At 52.8% G+C, this 15,685-nt stretch overlaps 1 protein-coding gene across 8 annotated transcripts in view; it reads right to left on the bottom strand.

The window, feature by feature from the left end:
• PAX2 (paired box 2) overlaps window positions 1-15,685 on the bottom strand; it is an 88,918-nt gene that overhangs the window by 60,833 nt on the left and 12,400 nt on the right. For 4 of the 8 annotated variants that reach the window (XM_075934575.2, XM_075934573.2, XM_075934579.2 and 1 more), the window contains exons 2-3: window positions 12,595-12,763; window positions 11,616-11,813 (exon numbers count right to left, since the gene is read on the bottom strand). In XM_075934575.2, coding sequence (XP_075790690.1) covers window positions 11,616-11,813; window positions 12,595-12,763 — 367 coding nt within the window. Of the gene's footprint in view, window positions 1-11,615; window positions 11,814-12,594; window positions 13,035-15,685 lie in introns of those variants that run through there. The other 4 variants (XM_075934574.2, XM_075934580.2, XM_075934572.2 and 1 more) reach the window with 2 other exon arrangements.

Raw genomic sequence — 15,685 nt, 5'->3', positions numbered from 1 at the left:
CCCCACACTGCAAGCACCACTCCCCGTCGGGACAGACACACAGCATCCAACACCCGGATTCCGTGCCCCACACACACGCCTGGCACCCCGCTCTGCCACAGGCATGGCCGCACACGTACACGGCCTCATGCGCAATCTGCCACACACACACACCTGCTGGGCTCCTCGCACGTACCCATCTCCTCATCTCAGCAGGCCCACACTCCCTCGTGCACAGACTGCACACACAGACACTTGCCCGTGCAATCTCCACACACACACATGCACACACTCTAGCAGGCTCCCTGCTGCATCCATGCACACTCCTCCTGCAATCTCAGAGCGCACACACACACTCCCCATCTCCCTCGCACGCACACACCCCCATGCAATCCCTACATACACTCCCTGCTGGGCACACCCTGTCACACATACACACTTGCCTTATGCCTGCTACCCCCGCACACGCACGTGTTCTCCCTGACACGGAGGTGTGATGGTTTCCATGTGGCAACATTCAGAGACTACCCCAGACCTACCTACAGGCCTATTTGTGCACTGCTGGGCACACGCTGTCACCCAACACACGTTTGTGGTGGCACGTACACAAACTCCTCAGATACATTCACACTGTTGCCCAGACGACAGGCCCTCACACCCGGACTCAGACACACAGATCCCCACCAAACTGCCCTCCTTGTGCGTGGCTATGGATTCCACACAAAGCCGTGCCGGCTCACTGTACCTCTCAGCCCCCTCCATAGCCACTCAGGAGGTCGGCAAGCCCACACCGCTCTACGCCCTCCCCATACCTCAGGGGCCCAAGGCTCGGTGTGCACACACCCCACAGATTTCTCTGCTGTGACAGTGATCAGGCCAAATCTCGCCCAGTCTCTCACTCCGTCCTAGCCCCCTCGACGACACGAGACGCGTCTTTCTTCCCTCTGCCCCCCGCCCCCGGCAGCCATCTTTGCTTCCCCCACCTGCTCCAGAGCCGTCAGACCCCGACCCGCACAGAGCGGCTGTTCAAGGGACCGCACCCCACACGCCTTGTCTCTGTCAGACTTTCTGTTTCCTGAAACAAAAGACAGGGCTGTGCAGCGCTTTACAGACTAACAAGATGGTTTATTAGGCAAGGAGCTTTCGTGGGCCAGACCCACTTCCTCAGAGCAAATTCCACAAGGAAGTGGGTCTGGGCCACGAAAGCTCATCAGCTTGTTAGTCTTGAAAGTGCTGCCCGGCCCTGTCTTTTGTTCCAGCTGCACCAGACTGACACGGCTGCATCTCTGTTACTTCCCCATTTGCTGGTTGAGCGGGGGAGGAGGGCAGCCTTCATCACAGTGTTCCTGTTCCACGCTCCCTGGTCCGCCTCAGGCCGGGGCCCTGTGTGGGCAGTGCATGCACAAACACCCTCCCCTCCTCTGCCCACCAAAATAATCCCCTCCGCAGCCCTCCCATATCGTCGGCCTCCCGTTCATTTTGCACAGAAAGGTCAACCCTTCCAGCCCTGCAAAATGCGAGCTGCCCTTCCTCCGCCAGGGCCAAACGGAAGCACCCGCCTTCAGGCTCCAGGCTTTGGAAACGTCAGCCGCCAACCAGCCCAGGCCGCGCCATTGGGCTGCAGACTAGCTTGAAACCACCCTTAGAAGCATTGTCAGAGGGGCGGTGGCTCTTTATAAGGCGGTGGCCCCTTTAAGAGGCGCCCCAATGTCCGTGTCTGAAGGGTCCCTGGAAAGTTAAAGCAAGAGTCTGGGAATGGACAAAGTCATCGCTCCCAGTCATCTCGAGTCTAGTCTGACTCTCACGGCTCACAGGCTAAGCCCGACCACTACCAGAGCCTGTAAGTGAGAGACACCCAGATAGCCCTGGTAGATAATTCAGGCTGCAAAAGGTGACATCCCCCCCCCATCACCAAGGTCTCTGTCTTGCTGACTTGGGGGAACATTCATCCCCACCCCCATGTAGGACAATCAGTTAGACCCTGCGTGAGCGAGCTCACCCCACCTTGTCCCTCCACCCCACCAAAGGAAAGAGTAGACCTGGTAATTGTTTGTTCGTCAGGCAAATGAGAGCTCTCTGTAGCAAACAAAGGGTTGGAGAGTTAATGGAACCAGTAAGAAAATGGGTTTCCTGTTCTACAAAAAAAAGTTGAGATTTTAAAGTTTGGGGTTTGTTTTTTCATCTCAGATTGGGACAAAAAGCCAAAAGTTTGAATTATTTTACAAAACAACATTCTGTAAAAACATGATTTTGGGGTCAATCAAAATGTTTCATTTTGAGTTCAGTCGGGTTTTTTTTCAGTATAAAATTAAATAAATTTCAACTAGAAAAGTGGTTTCAAAACAAACAAAATCCTGAACTTTTCATTCTGTAAATCTTAAAAAAATTCCCTTTTTTTTTCTCAAAGAAATTTCTTCCAATCAGTACCATTTTGGGAGAAAAAAACAGCTGCATAAAATGGCATTTTCTGATGAAAATCGGTTTCAATAAATGTTTCTGACCAGCTCTAGTTGCTATGCTACTGCTAATGCTAATTAAAGGGGGAAATATTGTTATTGTGGCTAAACTAAACTAAACAAACCACGGTGAAATCAGTGTGGTTTGAGTCGGACGATCTTGCTACAGAATAAGAGAGAACACATTTTGTGCCTCGCTTGCTTTTATCCCGCCTTCCCCTTTTTCTGCTGCATGAGTCACTTTTCCTTCTAGTTCCTGATTAGAAATGAGCCTCATCAACAAAATGTAGCAGACTCCTTCCTGCTTAGCTGAAGTGAGAGGCTGCCTGGCTCTGGCAGGTTGGCCTGGGCCTGGACCTAATCTAGGTGCGATTCGCTCCCCTGCCAGAGACAGAAGTTTTACCGGGTGCGGAGAGGGACGGGGATTTGCCACGGGGTGAGTGCAGCTGGCAATATTAAATGTCTGGTCTCCGGAGAAGGGTTACACGAAAGGAGAACGTCCTTTCCCGGGTTTCCCCCAGTTTCACGTAGCGCTTTGAGTAACGATTTCTCATCACCGCTTCTGAAAGGCAGGGTGGGTGTAACCGTCAGTGCGCTCAGCGCGGGGTACAGCTTCCCGCCGGCTCTGCACACGCATACCCTACCTTCAACCTCAGCGGCACCGTCTCCGCCCTCACACACACAAAGCCCTGAGGAATAACCTCAATAACCTGCGCTCCCCGCAGGCCTGCACCACCCCGTACATCATCTCTCAATCTGCTCCCCACAAGCACGTATATTCCTCCAAGGGTCCCTGCGCACAGACACCTGGATACACACACAGCCCAGCCAAAACACACACACCCCATAGTCATCCCCCATGCACAGGTCCAGTACACCCGCCACAACTCTCACTGAACCGATCTACACCCGCCAAACCCGCCTACACTTACACAAAGGTACACAACCGCATGTGCCCACATACACACGCTCCTTTGCTCTTCCTCACCCATGTGCATGGGGACACCTTCACACGGGCTGGCCACACACCACACAGGGTCCTTCTCTTCTCTCCCCCGCCCCCAACAGCAGCTAATTCCCTCCGCAGGCCTGGTATCGAGCTCCTGCGCTGTCCATTTCCCTGCGACAAGGGGGCTAGTTACAGGGTTATTGATTGGTGTTCACGCAGACAGATGGAGCTGTCCTGGTCGTCCATCGACGCCCACCACTCCGTGGGCTGCGAGCTGTGGCTCTGGGAAGAGGGTTGCGCAAGGAGACCACCCTCTGCACCAGCACCCTTCCCCCGGGCCATGGAGAGTAAGAGATGGAGCTGGGCCAGGGCGCAGTCAAGCCGTCGCGTGGGTTACCCCTGCAGGCGTGAGATTCATACCGCCTCGTGGGGAGGGGGGTGGTTTCAGTGAGTTCTCAGCACCGTTTGGAGCCCACTTATTTATTTCTTTTGTACAGCACCGGCGCCCACCTCTGATCACTCTCTGAGATGTGCCCCCGGGGGACAGGAGTGTCCGGACCCCTCCAGCCTTGCTCTTCCTTGTAGGCTGATGCTCATGATGCTTTGGTGGGAGAGCCCTAGCCAAGAACAGCTCCCCTACTCTGCCAGACTGATCCCGCGCGAGCCCTGTCTGTTTGTGTAACCCATAAAATGCCGGCTTGTCTCCGGACCACCAGAGAGAGAACTGGAGAGCTCTGCCTACTGATTTCCCAAAGAGCCTCTGCTCAGAGTGTTTGCACAGGGGCTAGCATGATGGGCACGACACAACTTACACATCACAGCAGCAACTCGGCCTCTTATGTGGTGCCCACAAATAATTACACATTAAATTCCCCGGGTGTGAGTATTTCCCAGCACAATCTGCAGCACTTGGGTGCCCCCTGATTTGCTCTGCTGGTTGTGATCAGGTCCGTGCTGCCTTTGAAACCTGCTCTCAGTTATTTGCATTGGTGGTGCACATTTACACATGCCTCAGCGCACAAAACATTATTCCGCACAAGGATAGAAAAAATTAGCAAGAAAATGGGTCTAGACTAAAAACTTACATTGGATAACGACACAGCGCAGGAAGACCTCACTCCCTCTCCGCAACACAGTTCTACCAAGCTCACCCAGAAGGAGGGCTTCTTCTGACAACATAGCCACTGCCTCCTGCAGAGGCGGGTTAACTACGCCGACAGGAGCAGCTGTCCCACTGGCATGGCAGCGCCATCGCTGGAGTGCCACCGAGGTGTGACTGCCGGGTTGGAAGTGTGGGCTGCCCAGGGAGAAGCCGGAGCAAGTGATCTGCGTGAGACCCGCTGGCTTGGAAACCAGCCGGCAAAGAAAACAGCCCCCAACGCACTATGGTTTTAAAAACTCCTGGGTTTTCAGCCACTCTCCCGACTTTGGGGCCCCGACTCATGATTTTTGGGCACTCGGGCTTAGCAAACCTGCCTGCAGACTGACAAAATATGACAATCGAATAGGAGATGGGGGAGACTCCCCCATTGTAATCAGTGTTTTCAATGTCAAGGTTGAGGGGCTGACAAAGCCAAAGAGAACTCTTGTGACTGGCCAGGATCACAATCCGGCCACCTCTGGAATTCAGCTAACTCAGTTCCTCTGGACGTCACCCCACCATGGACCTCAGTAGGGGCAGAGTTAAGGTGACGCTGAGCGTGTATGTTTCAGTGGCCCCTCGCACCAAAGAGGATCCCCATGTACTTTGTAGACTGTGCCCCACCTGTCAGACTCTGAGAGCACTGGAGCACGGATCCGTCTCCCTTGAAGTTAATGCCAATTTAATCCGGGCCAAACTCTAGCCTAGTTGAATTGTTTTCAAAGTCAAAATCTTGGATTTTTTGGCTCTTGGGAGGGGCGGGGGCCTTCCCCATGTGCTTGCCACATGACTTCCTTCTGCAGCAAGCGTTTCACCCTATCGCAGAGGTGACAAGTAGACAATGTGATCACCCGGTCCGGGTCTCCAGCCACGGCAGGCATGTCCCCTCCATTTCCTTGTGCTTTTATCCCGACTAGTTTTAAATATTCCTAAGATGGGAGGAATTCCTCTTAGAGACAATTCCACGGCCTGGTAGATTTGGCTCCCAGGCAATTCCTTCAGCGACTCAGTTCAAATGTTTCCCTGCTTAATTGATTCCCTTTACTCCTCGGAAAGCCCTGCACTTTGTACAGCCCTGAATAATTCCTTTTCTCCCCAGCAGGATCTGAACCCTTCAGATATCCTAGATCATTATCTCATCCACCTATTTATTCACCTCTTAGTTAAGCTGCTTGTTTGGCTTTTTTTACTCATTCCCCCAAAGTCAAACGAGTTTTTCAGGTAACAGAGGCTCTGATAAATGAGGTTGGACTGCACAAGGGTCATTCCTCCAATGCTGAAATGCAGCTACCTCTAGGGTGTAGCACAGCAGCCATTCACTACATGCAAAGACGTGCACAAGCTTAACTGGCAGCAGCAATGCATCTTCTGGGACAGCCCCACTAGACGACAGGGGTTGGGATTTTTAAAAAGCACGAGAGACAGGCAGTCTCTGAACAGGAAAGATGGTTGCCAGGAGGTAAGATCTCTCCTTTCCAGCCCCATTCCTTAGGCCAGATAGGAAAATCAGACAGACCACGGTTACCTCAATCCATGCCAATGGGCAGATGTGAGGAATACGACAAGTAATAGCACCCCAAGCACAAACGTCCTCCTGTAACATCGTCCGTGAGCTCGTTGCAATGGGCCTGGCTTTGATTTGCAGGGGCGGGAAGGAGGTAGCACTGGGTTTGCGGGTGACCCGGGAAGCTGGGTGCAAAAGGAGGACGGGCCTTGTAATGGATCCTTTGCAACCCAATCACCTTCTCTGCTCAGGTGGACGGGCTGGGAATAGGAGCTGCTCTGCTTCGAAAGCTCCACCAGGGCCGGAAATGGAATAAAACCCCGGTGCCCGGCACCAGCTTAGTGGGCCGAGCGTAAAAGCTGAGCCCCAAAGAGTTTCTTCGTGGGGTCGAGCACGCCTCACCCCTGCCGGCCTCACTGGATTATGGGCGCCTGCTTCCAGCCAGAGGCTAGTTCACGCTACCCGGCTGGGTTAATCCCGAGGAAGGGGCTGATTAGCCCCGACTCCAGGGCTATGTTCTTGTGACGGGGACACTTGCAGATTGGGAACTGGCTGGAGAGGCACCAACTCCTTTAGTATAAAGACCACCCAGCAGCTGTCGCTTTTGGTCTCTATTGACCTGGCTCTCACCGCTGGTGCTCGGAGCTCCCCCGAGGACGAATCGTTAGCCGTCCACGGAGAGTTCTGGATTTCCCCACGACTCAGCGGGATGAGGAAGCCGGTGGAGACTTCAGGGCTCAGGCACAAATGACAGGGATGGGGATGGAGGCCTTTTGGGAAAGCGCCTCACAGACTGATTGACTAACGCTGTGTCCGACAGTGAAACGGGGAGATGGGTGGGGTGGAGATTAGAGAGCCGGATTAGATAAATAAGATGTCAGGTGTCTGTGGGAATGGATCCTTGGCTGATGTAAATCAGCAGTGCTCCGGGATTAGATCTGTAATCATTCTACTTTGAGCTCTACAGGATCTTTTAGGCAAAGGTCTCCCCGCGATGGCTTACAAAGGCAGCTAAGTATCTCATTTCCATTGTACAGAAGGTGAAACTACCACACAAAGAAAGAAAGTGAATTTCCCCAAACCATATGTCAAGTCAGTGGCAGCACTGGCAAGAGAACCACAGTCTCCCGACATGAAATCCCCAGCTCCGACTGCTAGACAAGACTGCCGGTGGACTCTGATGGTTTATAGCCACATGCTCAAAATTTCACAGTACAACACGCAGGGTTCCCGGGATGATATAACATGAATCAATGTCTGTCTCTTTCCATTTGTATGTAGAAAAGAGCATCATAAAAGGAGGCCGTGCGGAGAGCACTGATAACAAGGAATCATGGGCCAATTATTACATACTGTAACAGAAAACATTGTCCAAAAGCAATCCCATAATGCAAGAAGCACACGTATCCTAGACACTTCTTGGGAGGGGACTGAAAAAGCCTTATCCTGCCACTTCGCATGCAACATCACAGCTGAGGTTTGTTATGTCCAGCAAACTGCCCACACAAGTCCAGAGACACACAGTCCAAATAGTAGCCAGTAGCCATGCAAACGGACTATACCAGTATGTCACAAGCCCGTGACTCCGGCATTCCTCAGGTAGGGATCGTGCCTGTTTCTCACTGATTGCAAATCTAATAGCACTGGAAGCCACCTCAGCACTGGCACGGAGGGGCTAGTCTGCGGGGTCCCACACTCGGGGGACGGGATGCTATACGGAGCATTAGAAGGAGGTAAAAAATAAGGTTTTCACTAGGGACTGTGAACACGGTTCCATGGCCCTACAGATCTCAGTGGGTTATCATTCCATGCATCTCTCGGCTTCCAAGAGTTCTCCGAAAACAGCAAAGCCAAGCCCGCAGCCCCTTTGATCTCAGATTACTGCATCCCTGTGGGAAGTGAGAGCCGACACCCCACACTCAGACTAGAAAAGCCACAGTGCGGCTAACGCCAATGTGAATGCAAACCCAGTTTCAATAGTCCACAGAAAAGTGCTTCCATGTGATCATGGAAACTCGTTCTAGTCACTTGAGATCAACCGTCATTGCTTGCAATGGTGATGGAATTAGAACTTTTATGTCACTCGATTCTTCTCAACGGAATGTCCAATATCTGTCCTATAGGGATTCAATATATTACACCTGCCCTCAGGTACATTATATAACATATGAAAAGTGAACTAGAAATGGCCCTGATCAGACAACTGCCTGTCTTGAGACTGCCCATTGAATTCTATTTTGTCCATTGACTATCGCATTGCACATATCTCTTCTCCAGCATTAGCAGAAGACCACCAATTGGTAGGCAAATGATTTTTGCAGATGGCCTAGAGGGGTAAGGTAATTTTTTTCATGGTACAATACATGTATAGCTAAAACACAATGTTGGTGCATGCAGGTCACCCCGGCATACATGTGGGATAATCGTGTTATCACAAGTGGCCCAGCCGAGAGTGAGTTATGCCGTCCCACATGCACGCGGATTAAACTTTTACAGTCCGATCTGTATTTCATTGGCCTCACAAATGGAACACAAAATCTATTTAAACCAGGTTTAAGGGCGATTGTAAAAATTTCATATTGACTATTTTTGTATCCTCGCCCCCGGCAAGCCACAGACCTTAGTTAGTCTGAGTCCCGCTGAACACAATTCAGAAAGCGCAAAACCAAAATGTCACTAACACATTTTCACAGCCTCTTCAAATGCCCTACCACAACTTTTTGGTTTTGTTTTGTTTTTTACAATACAGGACAAATGTCACATGTCGCTTTCAAGGGTCTTTCTAGGGACAAAGGCGAGTTCTCGTTTCCTGCTAGAAAACTGGGATTCCGCCGTTTCTGAAAGATCTTGTTTCCAGAGCCACTAGACACTGGACTTTACACCAGTCAGTAGTGCATGTCTGAAAACCACCCACTGTGGACTTTGGCCCAATACCCTTTGGGGGTACATTCCACAGTGCAGGGGAAACGAAACGTTTTTGAGGCAGGTCGGTTTTCAGAAATGGCGTCCGTCGGAAGAGCTGGAATGTTAGGGCAAATCCAGGAACAACCAGACTGGAGTTTAAAGGGCAGCTGAGGCAGGCACAGGTGCCTGATAATGCCACTTGTCACATCACGCAGCGATGTATCATGCACAAGCAATGCCTGCACGATCAGCTTATTTCAGAAAGTTGGCTTCGCCAATGGAAGAGACTGAAAATTTGTATTTTAATTCTAAACACTGGCCTGTCTCCTTCTGCCTTCTTCCCACGGTTGTGGCCACTGATGTGAATGGTTAAACTTGCATTGCTAGTGGCCGCAGCCCCGGCCCCTTGTATTGTACTTCCTGGTCTGCTGTGCTTCACTCACAAAACATGGCTCTGTCCTCCCCGGCACACTTCCTAACATGGTGCTTTTTTCTCCCACTGGCCACGGCCATTAAAGGAATAATTTCCTTGTGAATCTGGAATTCTGGGAGCCTCACACAAAGTTAATGAGTGACTGGCAAGGATGTTGGCCCTGCATTTTGAAAGTGACTGAAAGGAGCCTTATCACCAATAACAGCAAAGACCCCGTTCTTCCTTGGTAACCGCGCACTGACATATCGTAGTCGTGCGAACTGGGGCACCGTACTTGGGCCTGTCTGATATAATATTTACTAGTTATAAAACAATTTACATCCCCAACGAATTTTAGGAATGTTCGCAAAGTACAGTACCCCGGCCCCTCCGAGATAGCCCCTATTACGATCTTCATTTCAGACGCAGGGAAACTGAGGCACGGCACGATCAAAGCTGGCCAATAATTCATCAGCCAAGGTATGATTTGAGCTGGAAAGCATGCAGCTCTGGGCTCGAGCACAATCACAGCACTCAGCGGCCTGCTGTAGTTTGCTACTCTTCCTAAAGAGGTTACCAGTCCCCGCCTCCAGCGGCTACTAGATACCCTTTTGCCTTGGGCTACCTAACACAGCATGCATGTTCCGGCAAGGCAGACAGCTTCCTTGCTCCTCTCCCAAAGACTGTACTGCTCCTTCACAAAACCTAAAACCCTGCACCGGCTTAATTCCTTCCAGGGCTGTCTGGCTGTCCTGCCACAGCTGCCTCCTAAGGTGTCTGAATGTCAAACGGTTATTATTCCAGAACCTGACTCAGAGTAACAAGGACCTGGAGGATTTTTCGGAGGGTGTATAATTACCCGATCAGTATTATGTTACCCTGTTCATAACTTAATAACCATTTTAATACAGATGACACACACAGGGATAATTTCCTGGGGTAGCCTAGCAGTATATTACAGCGCCGTGTGTCTGAGGGAATCTTCTAGCTAACTCTACCTGCTGTTTTCAAGATGATTCAGGACAATTCTGTATCATTTGCAAAATACGTAAAGCTATTTGTGTAGGAGGCCAGTTTGGAGCATACCTGCTGTCTGGGCTATTACACTTATTTTCATCCTCTCCCAGGGATAGCCCAAGACAGAAAATACTGATCTGATTCCCCAGGGTTTGTTTTCCCTTCCCTTGGTGGGAACATACATGGCTTTCCACAGCCTGGCTACACCCGCCACACATGCGTGTAAATGTACAGGTGTGTGGGTGTACACATGTACTAGACAGGTGTACTAGACACAGTGTGTGCGTGTGTGTTTTGAAGGTATGTGCATGTGTACTTTATGCAGAGTGTGTATTTGTGAGTGATAGTCTCTGCGTGTGTCTTTGTGCCTGTCTTCATATGTTATTCGGTTGGGGTGTTATTTGTATCAGAGTGTAAATGTGTGTATATGTGTGTGTAAGTACCCGGCTATACGTGTTCCAGTGTTTATAAGGGTGCGGTGTATGTTTGTTCTCAGCTTGTGTTACTCTCCCTGGGTCGGTGATATGTTTGTTCTGGCTGCCCTGTGTTGTGCCCGTGCCTCACACGCAGGTGTGTCTAGTTCGCACACGATCCTACCCACCACAACATCCGGCCCTTTGCCATGTCTGAGCGAACCGGGACCCTCAGCCCCCCGGTAAGTTCTGTCCCCAGGCTGGCCGAGTGGCTGCTCTGAAAGCCGTCGCGCTGCGCCCCAGCCTCTGCCGGGGGCGGGCGGGCTAGGAAGGGGCCGCGGAAGAGGCGTCCGGCCGGCTCGGCCGCTGCCCCAGGGCTGCGGAAGGACTCTGGCTTTGGGCCGCTCAGGCTGTTTGTTTAAGAGAAACAAACACTGGCGGGGGGAGGGGTTAATGGCCCCGGAGCCGCGCTGCGATTGCCCTTAGATCCGGCGCGTCCCCTCCTACAGCCAAAGCGAACCCGGGCCCCGTTCACACGGCGCGTTAGGGGAGCCGGAGCCGGAGCCGGAGCGAAGGAAGCGAGTCCCCGGCAGGTGCCCAGCCTGGCACCCCCGCAGCGCGTCCCGGCCCCCTGCCCGAGCGCAGCCCCCCGTTCCAACACCGAACCCCGAGGGGGGCTGCCCCAGGGACTAGCCGGGCCGGGGGGGCTGTAGCGGGGAGAGTTCGACCCCCCCCCCCACGCTGGCCGAGCTTTGTGGGGCCATAGCAGGGAGGCGGGGGAGGGTCGGGACGGCGCAGGGAGGGGGTCGCGCAGGACTGGCCGGGCAGGGCCGCCCCTACCTGTTGATGGAGGAGACGCTGGGCACCGTGTCGTTGTCGCAGATGCCCTCGGCCAGCAGGCGGTCCCGGATCTCCCACGCGAACATGGTCGGGTTTTGCCTCTTGTACTCGGCGATTTTATCCACCACTTTGGGGGTGGCCACCTTGGGCTTGGAGCCGCCGATCACGCCGGGTTTGATGCTGCCCGTCTCGTAATACCTGCGCCGAACGGAGCGGTCAGGGCCCAGGCCTGCCTCCCCCGGTTCCGCCGCCCCGCGCCCGCAAACCCTCTGCCCCCGCTGCTCCCCTCGGGGCTGGGCCCGCTCCTCGGCCGCGGCTGGGGGGGACGGGCAGCGGGGGGCTGCCCCCAGGCCGGGAGGGTGCAAAAGCCAGGCCCAGCCAGCCCGGGGAACAAAACCCCCACCGGGCCTGGAGGGGCGCCCGGGGCAGGGGAAAAGCAGCCGGGCCGGGGAGGGTGTGAGGCTGCCGAATCGCTGAGCTCGCCCCCTTCGCAGGGGATGTTTTCTCCGCCTTCCCTGCCCCCTCTTTTCTCCCAGCTGGCCTGGCTGTGGCGCAGGGCAGCGGTTTGCGGGGCCTGGGTGCACCGGGGGGGGGGGCATAGGGGCTCCCTGCTCATCTCTGCACACCCCCCCCCCCCGATTAGCTCTGCGCGGCTCGGACCCCGCTTGGCACAGGGCCGGTCGGGGATGGCCCGGCGGTTCCTACCCGGGCAGCCTGTTCCCTTAAGGCCCGGGAGCCTGGAGCCGGGCGCAGGCCGAGTCCCCCTCCCCTCTTCTGCCTCCCGGGAGATTTCGCACCAAATTTGGTTGCGACGGTTTCTAAGGCTGCTGGGGGGGGGGGAAGGGGGGTCCCTTTTCTTTCCCGCTCACAATCTGCCCTTGCTCCAGGGTGTCCCCGAGAGGGGGGCTGCGTCCCTGCCCTATGGCCCTTCTCCCCTTTCGGGCCGCGGGAGGGGGACGCGCGCTGCTCCCGGCCTTACCTGCCCAGGATCTTGCTGACACACCCGTGGCTGACCCGCAGCTGCCGGGAGATGTCGCAGGGTCGCACTCCCTGGTGGGCCAGCTCCACTATCCTTTGTCTCACCACGTCGGGCAGGGGCCTGCCGTTCACAAACACCCCCCCGAGCTGGTTCACTCCCCCGTGCCCTGCTGGGGAGAGAGAATAAAACACACAACAACCCGCACCCCACAACCAGAGCGTTAGTCGGGGAGAGTCAACGGCCCGCGGCGGAGGCAAGCCGGCCCCACGCGCACCCACACCCCAGGAGTGACTCTTCCCCATGTCCCCGGGCCCCGGCACACACCCAGACACCCTCCCGCGGTAATTGTGTTGCCTCTACACAGGCCCGGGGGAGCAGCAGCATCCCGGGGGCTGTATCCTGGGGACGGGCAGGGGCACAAAGCCGATCGCCAGGCCCTGCCTGCTGCAGGAACGAAGCAGAGATTTTCTCCCGAATTCCCGAGTTTCGCTTCTAGCGGCTCCCGGCAGAGCCCGAGCGGAATTCCCCGCTTTCTGCCGCTGCCCCTTCCCCTCGCCCGCTTGAGTCCCACGCCACGGCTCCCTGTCACATTGTCGGCTGCATTTATTTCTGCGCTCCTGGCCTCGGAGAAATTCTACCTTGGATAGCTCGTTTGCTCCGTTTATTTTCGGGTGGATCTGAGTTGAAGGGGAAAGGAAGAAAAGAAAAAGAAGGGAAAAAACAGAAAGAAAGAAAGAAAGAAAGAAAGAAAGAAAGAAAGAAAGAAAGAAAGAAAGAAAGAAAGAAAGAGCAAAACCCTATTTTTGTGTCTCCCAATTATAGTTTATAAAACAGGACCGCTCGCTCGCTCGCTCTTTAGCTTTCAATCTTTTAGGGGGGAAAATCCGTCAAACTCGCTTGATTTTTTTAAACGAGGATTTTGTTCAAGGGGAAATAAAAATCCCCTGTTCAGCCTCTGCGGGCAACCCCCTCGCTCTGCTTTCCTCGGGGCTCCGGAGGTGCCTTTCCCCCGCGATACGGGTGCGGGGAAGACGGCGCTGCGCACCTGCCCAGGGCTGGGTATCAGGATCAGGGGAATCTCGCCATTCGGGTTGTAGCCGAATCTGGCCTGGGCGGGTGAGGGCTGCTCCCAAGATGCGCGCTGGTGGGGGCCCGCGTCTAGATCTGCCTGCCCGGGCATCTTTACCGGGGGAATCTCTTTTCGTTGGCCGCTGTGTGTGGACAGGTCTGCGGGGCGGGTGTGCCGGGTGCGAGGAGCCTGCCTTCCCCACTCGGCTAACCGGCCGCCGCCGCGGGGGAGCGGCCAGCTGAGGAATGAGCTGTTTATATTTTTGCTGGTTTTTTCCTCTCCTGCTTTTGACACTGACTTATTGGCTCTGAACTTAGTGGGAACTCGTAATGCCCTGCGATCGATCCGAGACCTTCTTCGCAAATAGAGTTTTTCCATCTCCCACAAGCGCACCCCCCGGCCCCGAAGAAGCGCCCTCCAAGGCGCCTGCAGCGGAGTCCCCGCGTGGGCGCCTTCGCCTTTTGGTTCGCTTTTGTTTTGGGCCCGATTCGATTTTTAACCCCTTTGTGAGGAAAAAAACCCCGCGTGGGTTGATTGGGTGAGGGTCAGGGGCATTTCCCCTGGCATCCCGGGACCGGGGCGTTTGGGTTTTCTGGGACAGGGCGTGTGTGTTTTTTCTTCGTTTGTCCGGACCACCTTTTGCACATGTTGCCTCTAAAGTTACAAGCCAGCAGTTTCTTCAGCACCTCTCCGATAAATAATTCAAGGCCCTTTGATAACTCGCATTACAGAGCATTACAAGGCAGCAGATGCAAAAAAGATTAAAAAATTAATAATTCAGATTATTGCACCCAATGTTTCCGCTCCCTGGGCTTGTTTTCATTTAGATCGGCCCCTTTCGAAGCTTGTTTGTTCCTCTCTCTCGCTCCCTGTCTCTCTGACCCTGCCAACAGAAGAACGCGTTCTGAGATCGGTGTGTCTGTGAGCCCGAAGGAAATCAGCGCCTATGTAGCTTATCATTGCCGGCTAAAACATGTATTATCGGGTACGCCTATGGCCCAGACTCAATCGTGCCTTTTTTTTTCTTCTTCAAAATTCAGCATAAAAAATAAAACATTCCCAAACCTCGCTGGGTTTAAACCTCGCTTTAATTCACCCGCTGCGCTGTGGAAATATTTCTGTCCAGCAAATATATTTCCAAATGAAATTAAATGCAAAAGGCTTGCGCTCAATTAAAACGAAAATCGCCGGGGTATAAACAATTTTTTTTCCCAAAACGCGGGGAGCATTTGCAGGGAATCTCTTTGGGAAATAACATTTTTCCCTAAGCAAAATCGCTCCGAAAGCAGCAGTTTTGAACACGAAAAAACGCTGCGGCCAAGCCGTCCGTGGAGTTTAAACTCCTGCCCTTTTTTTTCCTTCTTGCCCATCGCTTTAAAAAAAACTAAAATATTTTACTGAGTATCATTTAAAATATTGGGTTATTTTGATGTCGCTGACAGAGCAGCGTCTTGAAAAGTTTCGCCGTCGAAAGTTACAGTGTTCTTAATTATTCATGTAGGGACTTGGTTTGGTTTCTCTCTCAGATTTGTATTTTTCTTTCTTTCTTTCTTTCTTTCTTTCTTTCTTTCTTTCTTTCTTTCTTTCTTTCTTTCTTTCTTTCTTTCTTTCTTTCTTTCTTTCTTTCTTTCTTTCTTTCTTTCTTTCTCTGAATTATTTTCCCTGCCTGCGGTTGGCTCAAATGAATTGCAAATTAATTATGACAATAATTGTCATGTTTTTTTCCCCTTCGATGGAAATCGGATTCTAGACTGAACACATAACAAGAGTCCACTCTCTTGTGTGGCACTAGTGCATTTAAAACGCATCTCCTGGATGTGGCAAATAAATACATTTAAAGGAAAAAAGGGGGTTGTGATTTTTAATAACCCCGAAAATGCCAGATTTCCCCACAATATAATTGTCCTCGTTCTTCCCCTAATTTATCCTTCAAACAATCCCTTTCCCTTTCATTTTAAAATGACATTTACCCCTGGAAGAAAAATCCAGGAGCCTTTTGGTTCCCGCATATCTATGTATTGG

The sequence above is a fragment of the Pelodiscus sinensis genome, chromosome 8 (assembly GCF_052426305.1).
Source record: "Pelodiscus sinensis isolate ZL-2025 chromosome 8, ASM5242630v1, whole genome shotgun sequence".
In the NCBI taxonomy this organism is placed as follows: domain Eukaryota; kingdom Metazoa; phylum Chordata; order Testudines; family Trionychidae; genus Pelodiscus; species Pelodiscus sinensis.
Note: the sequence above shows the minus strand (reverse complement) of the source record. Positions and strands in the feature narration are given on the sequence as shown.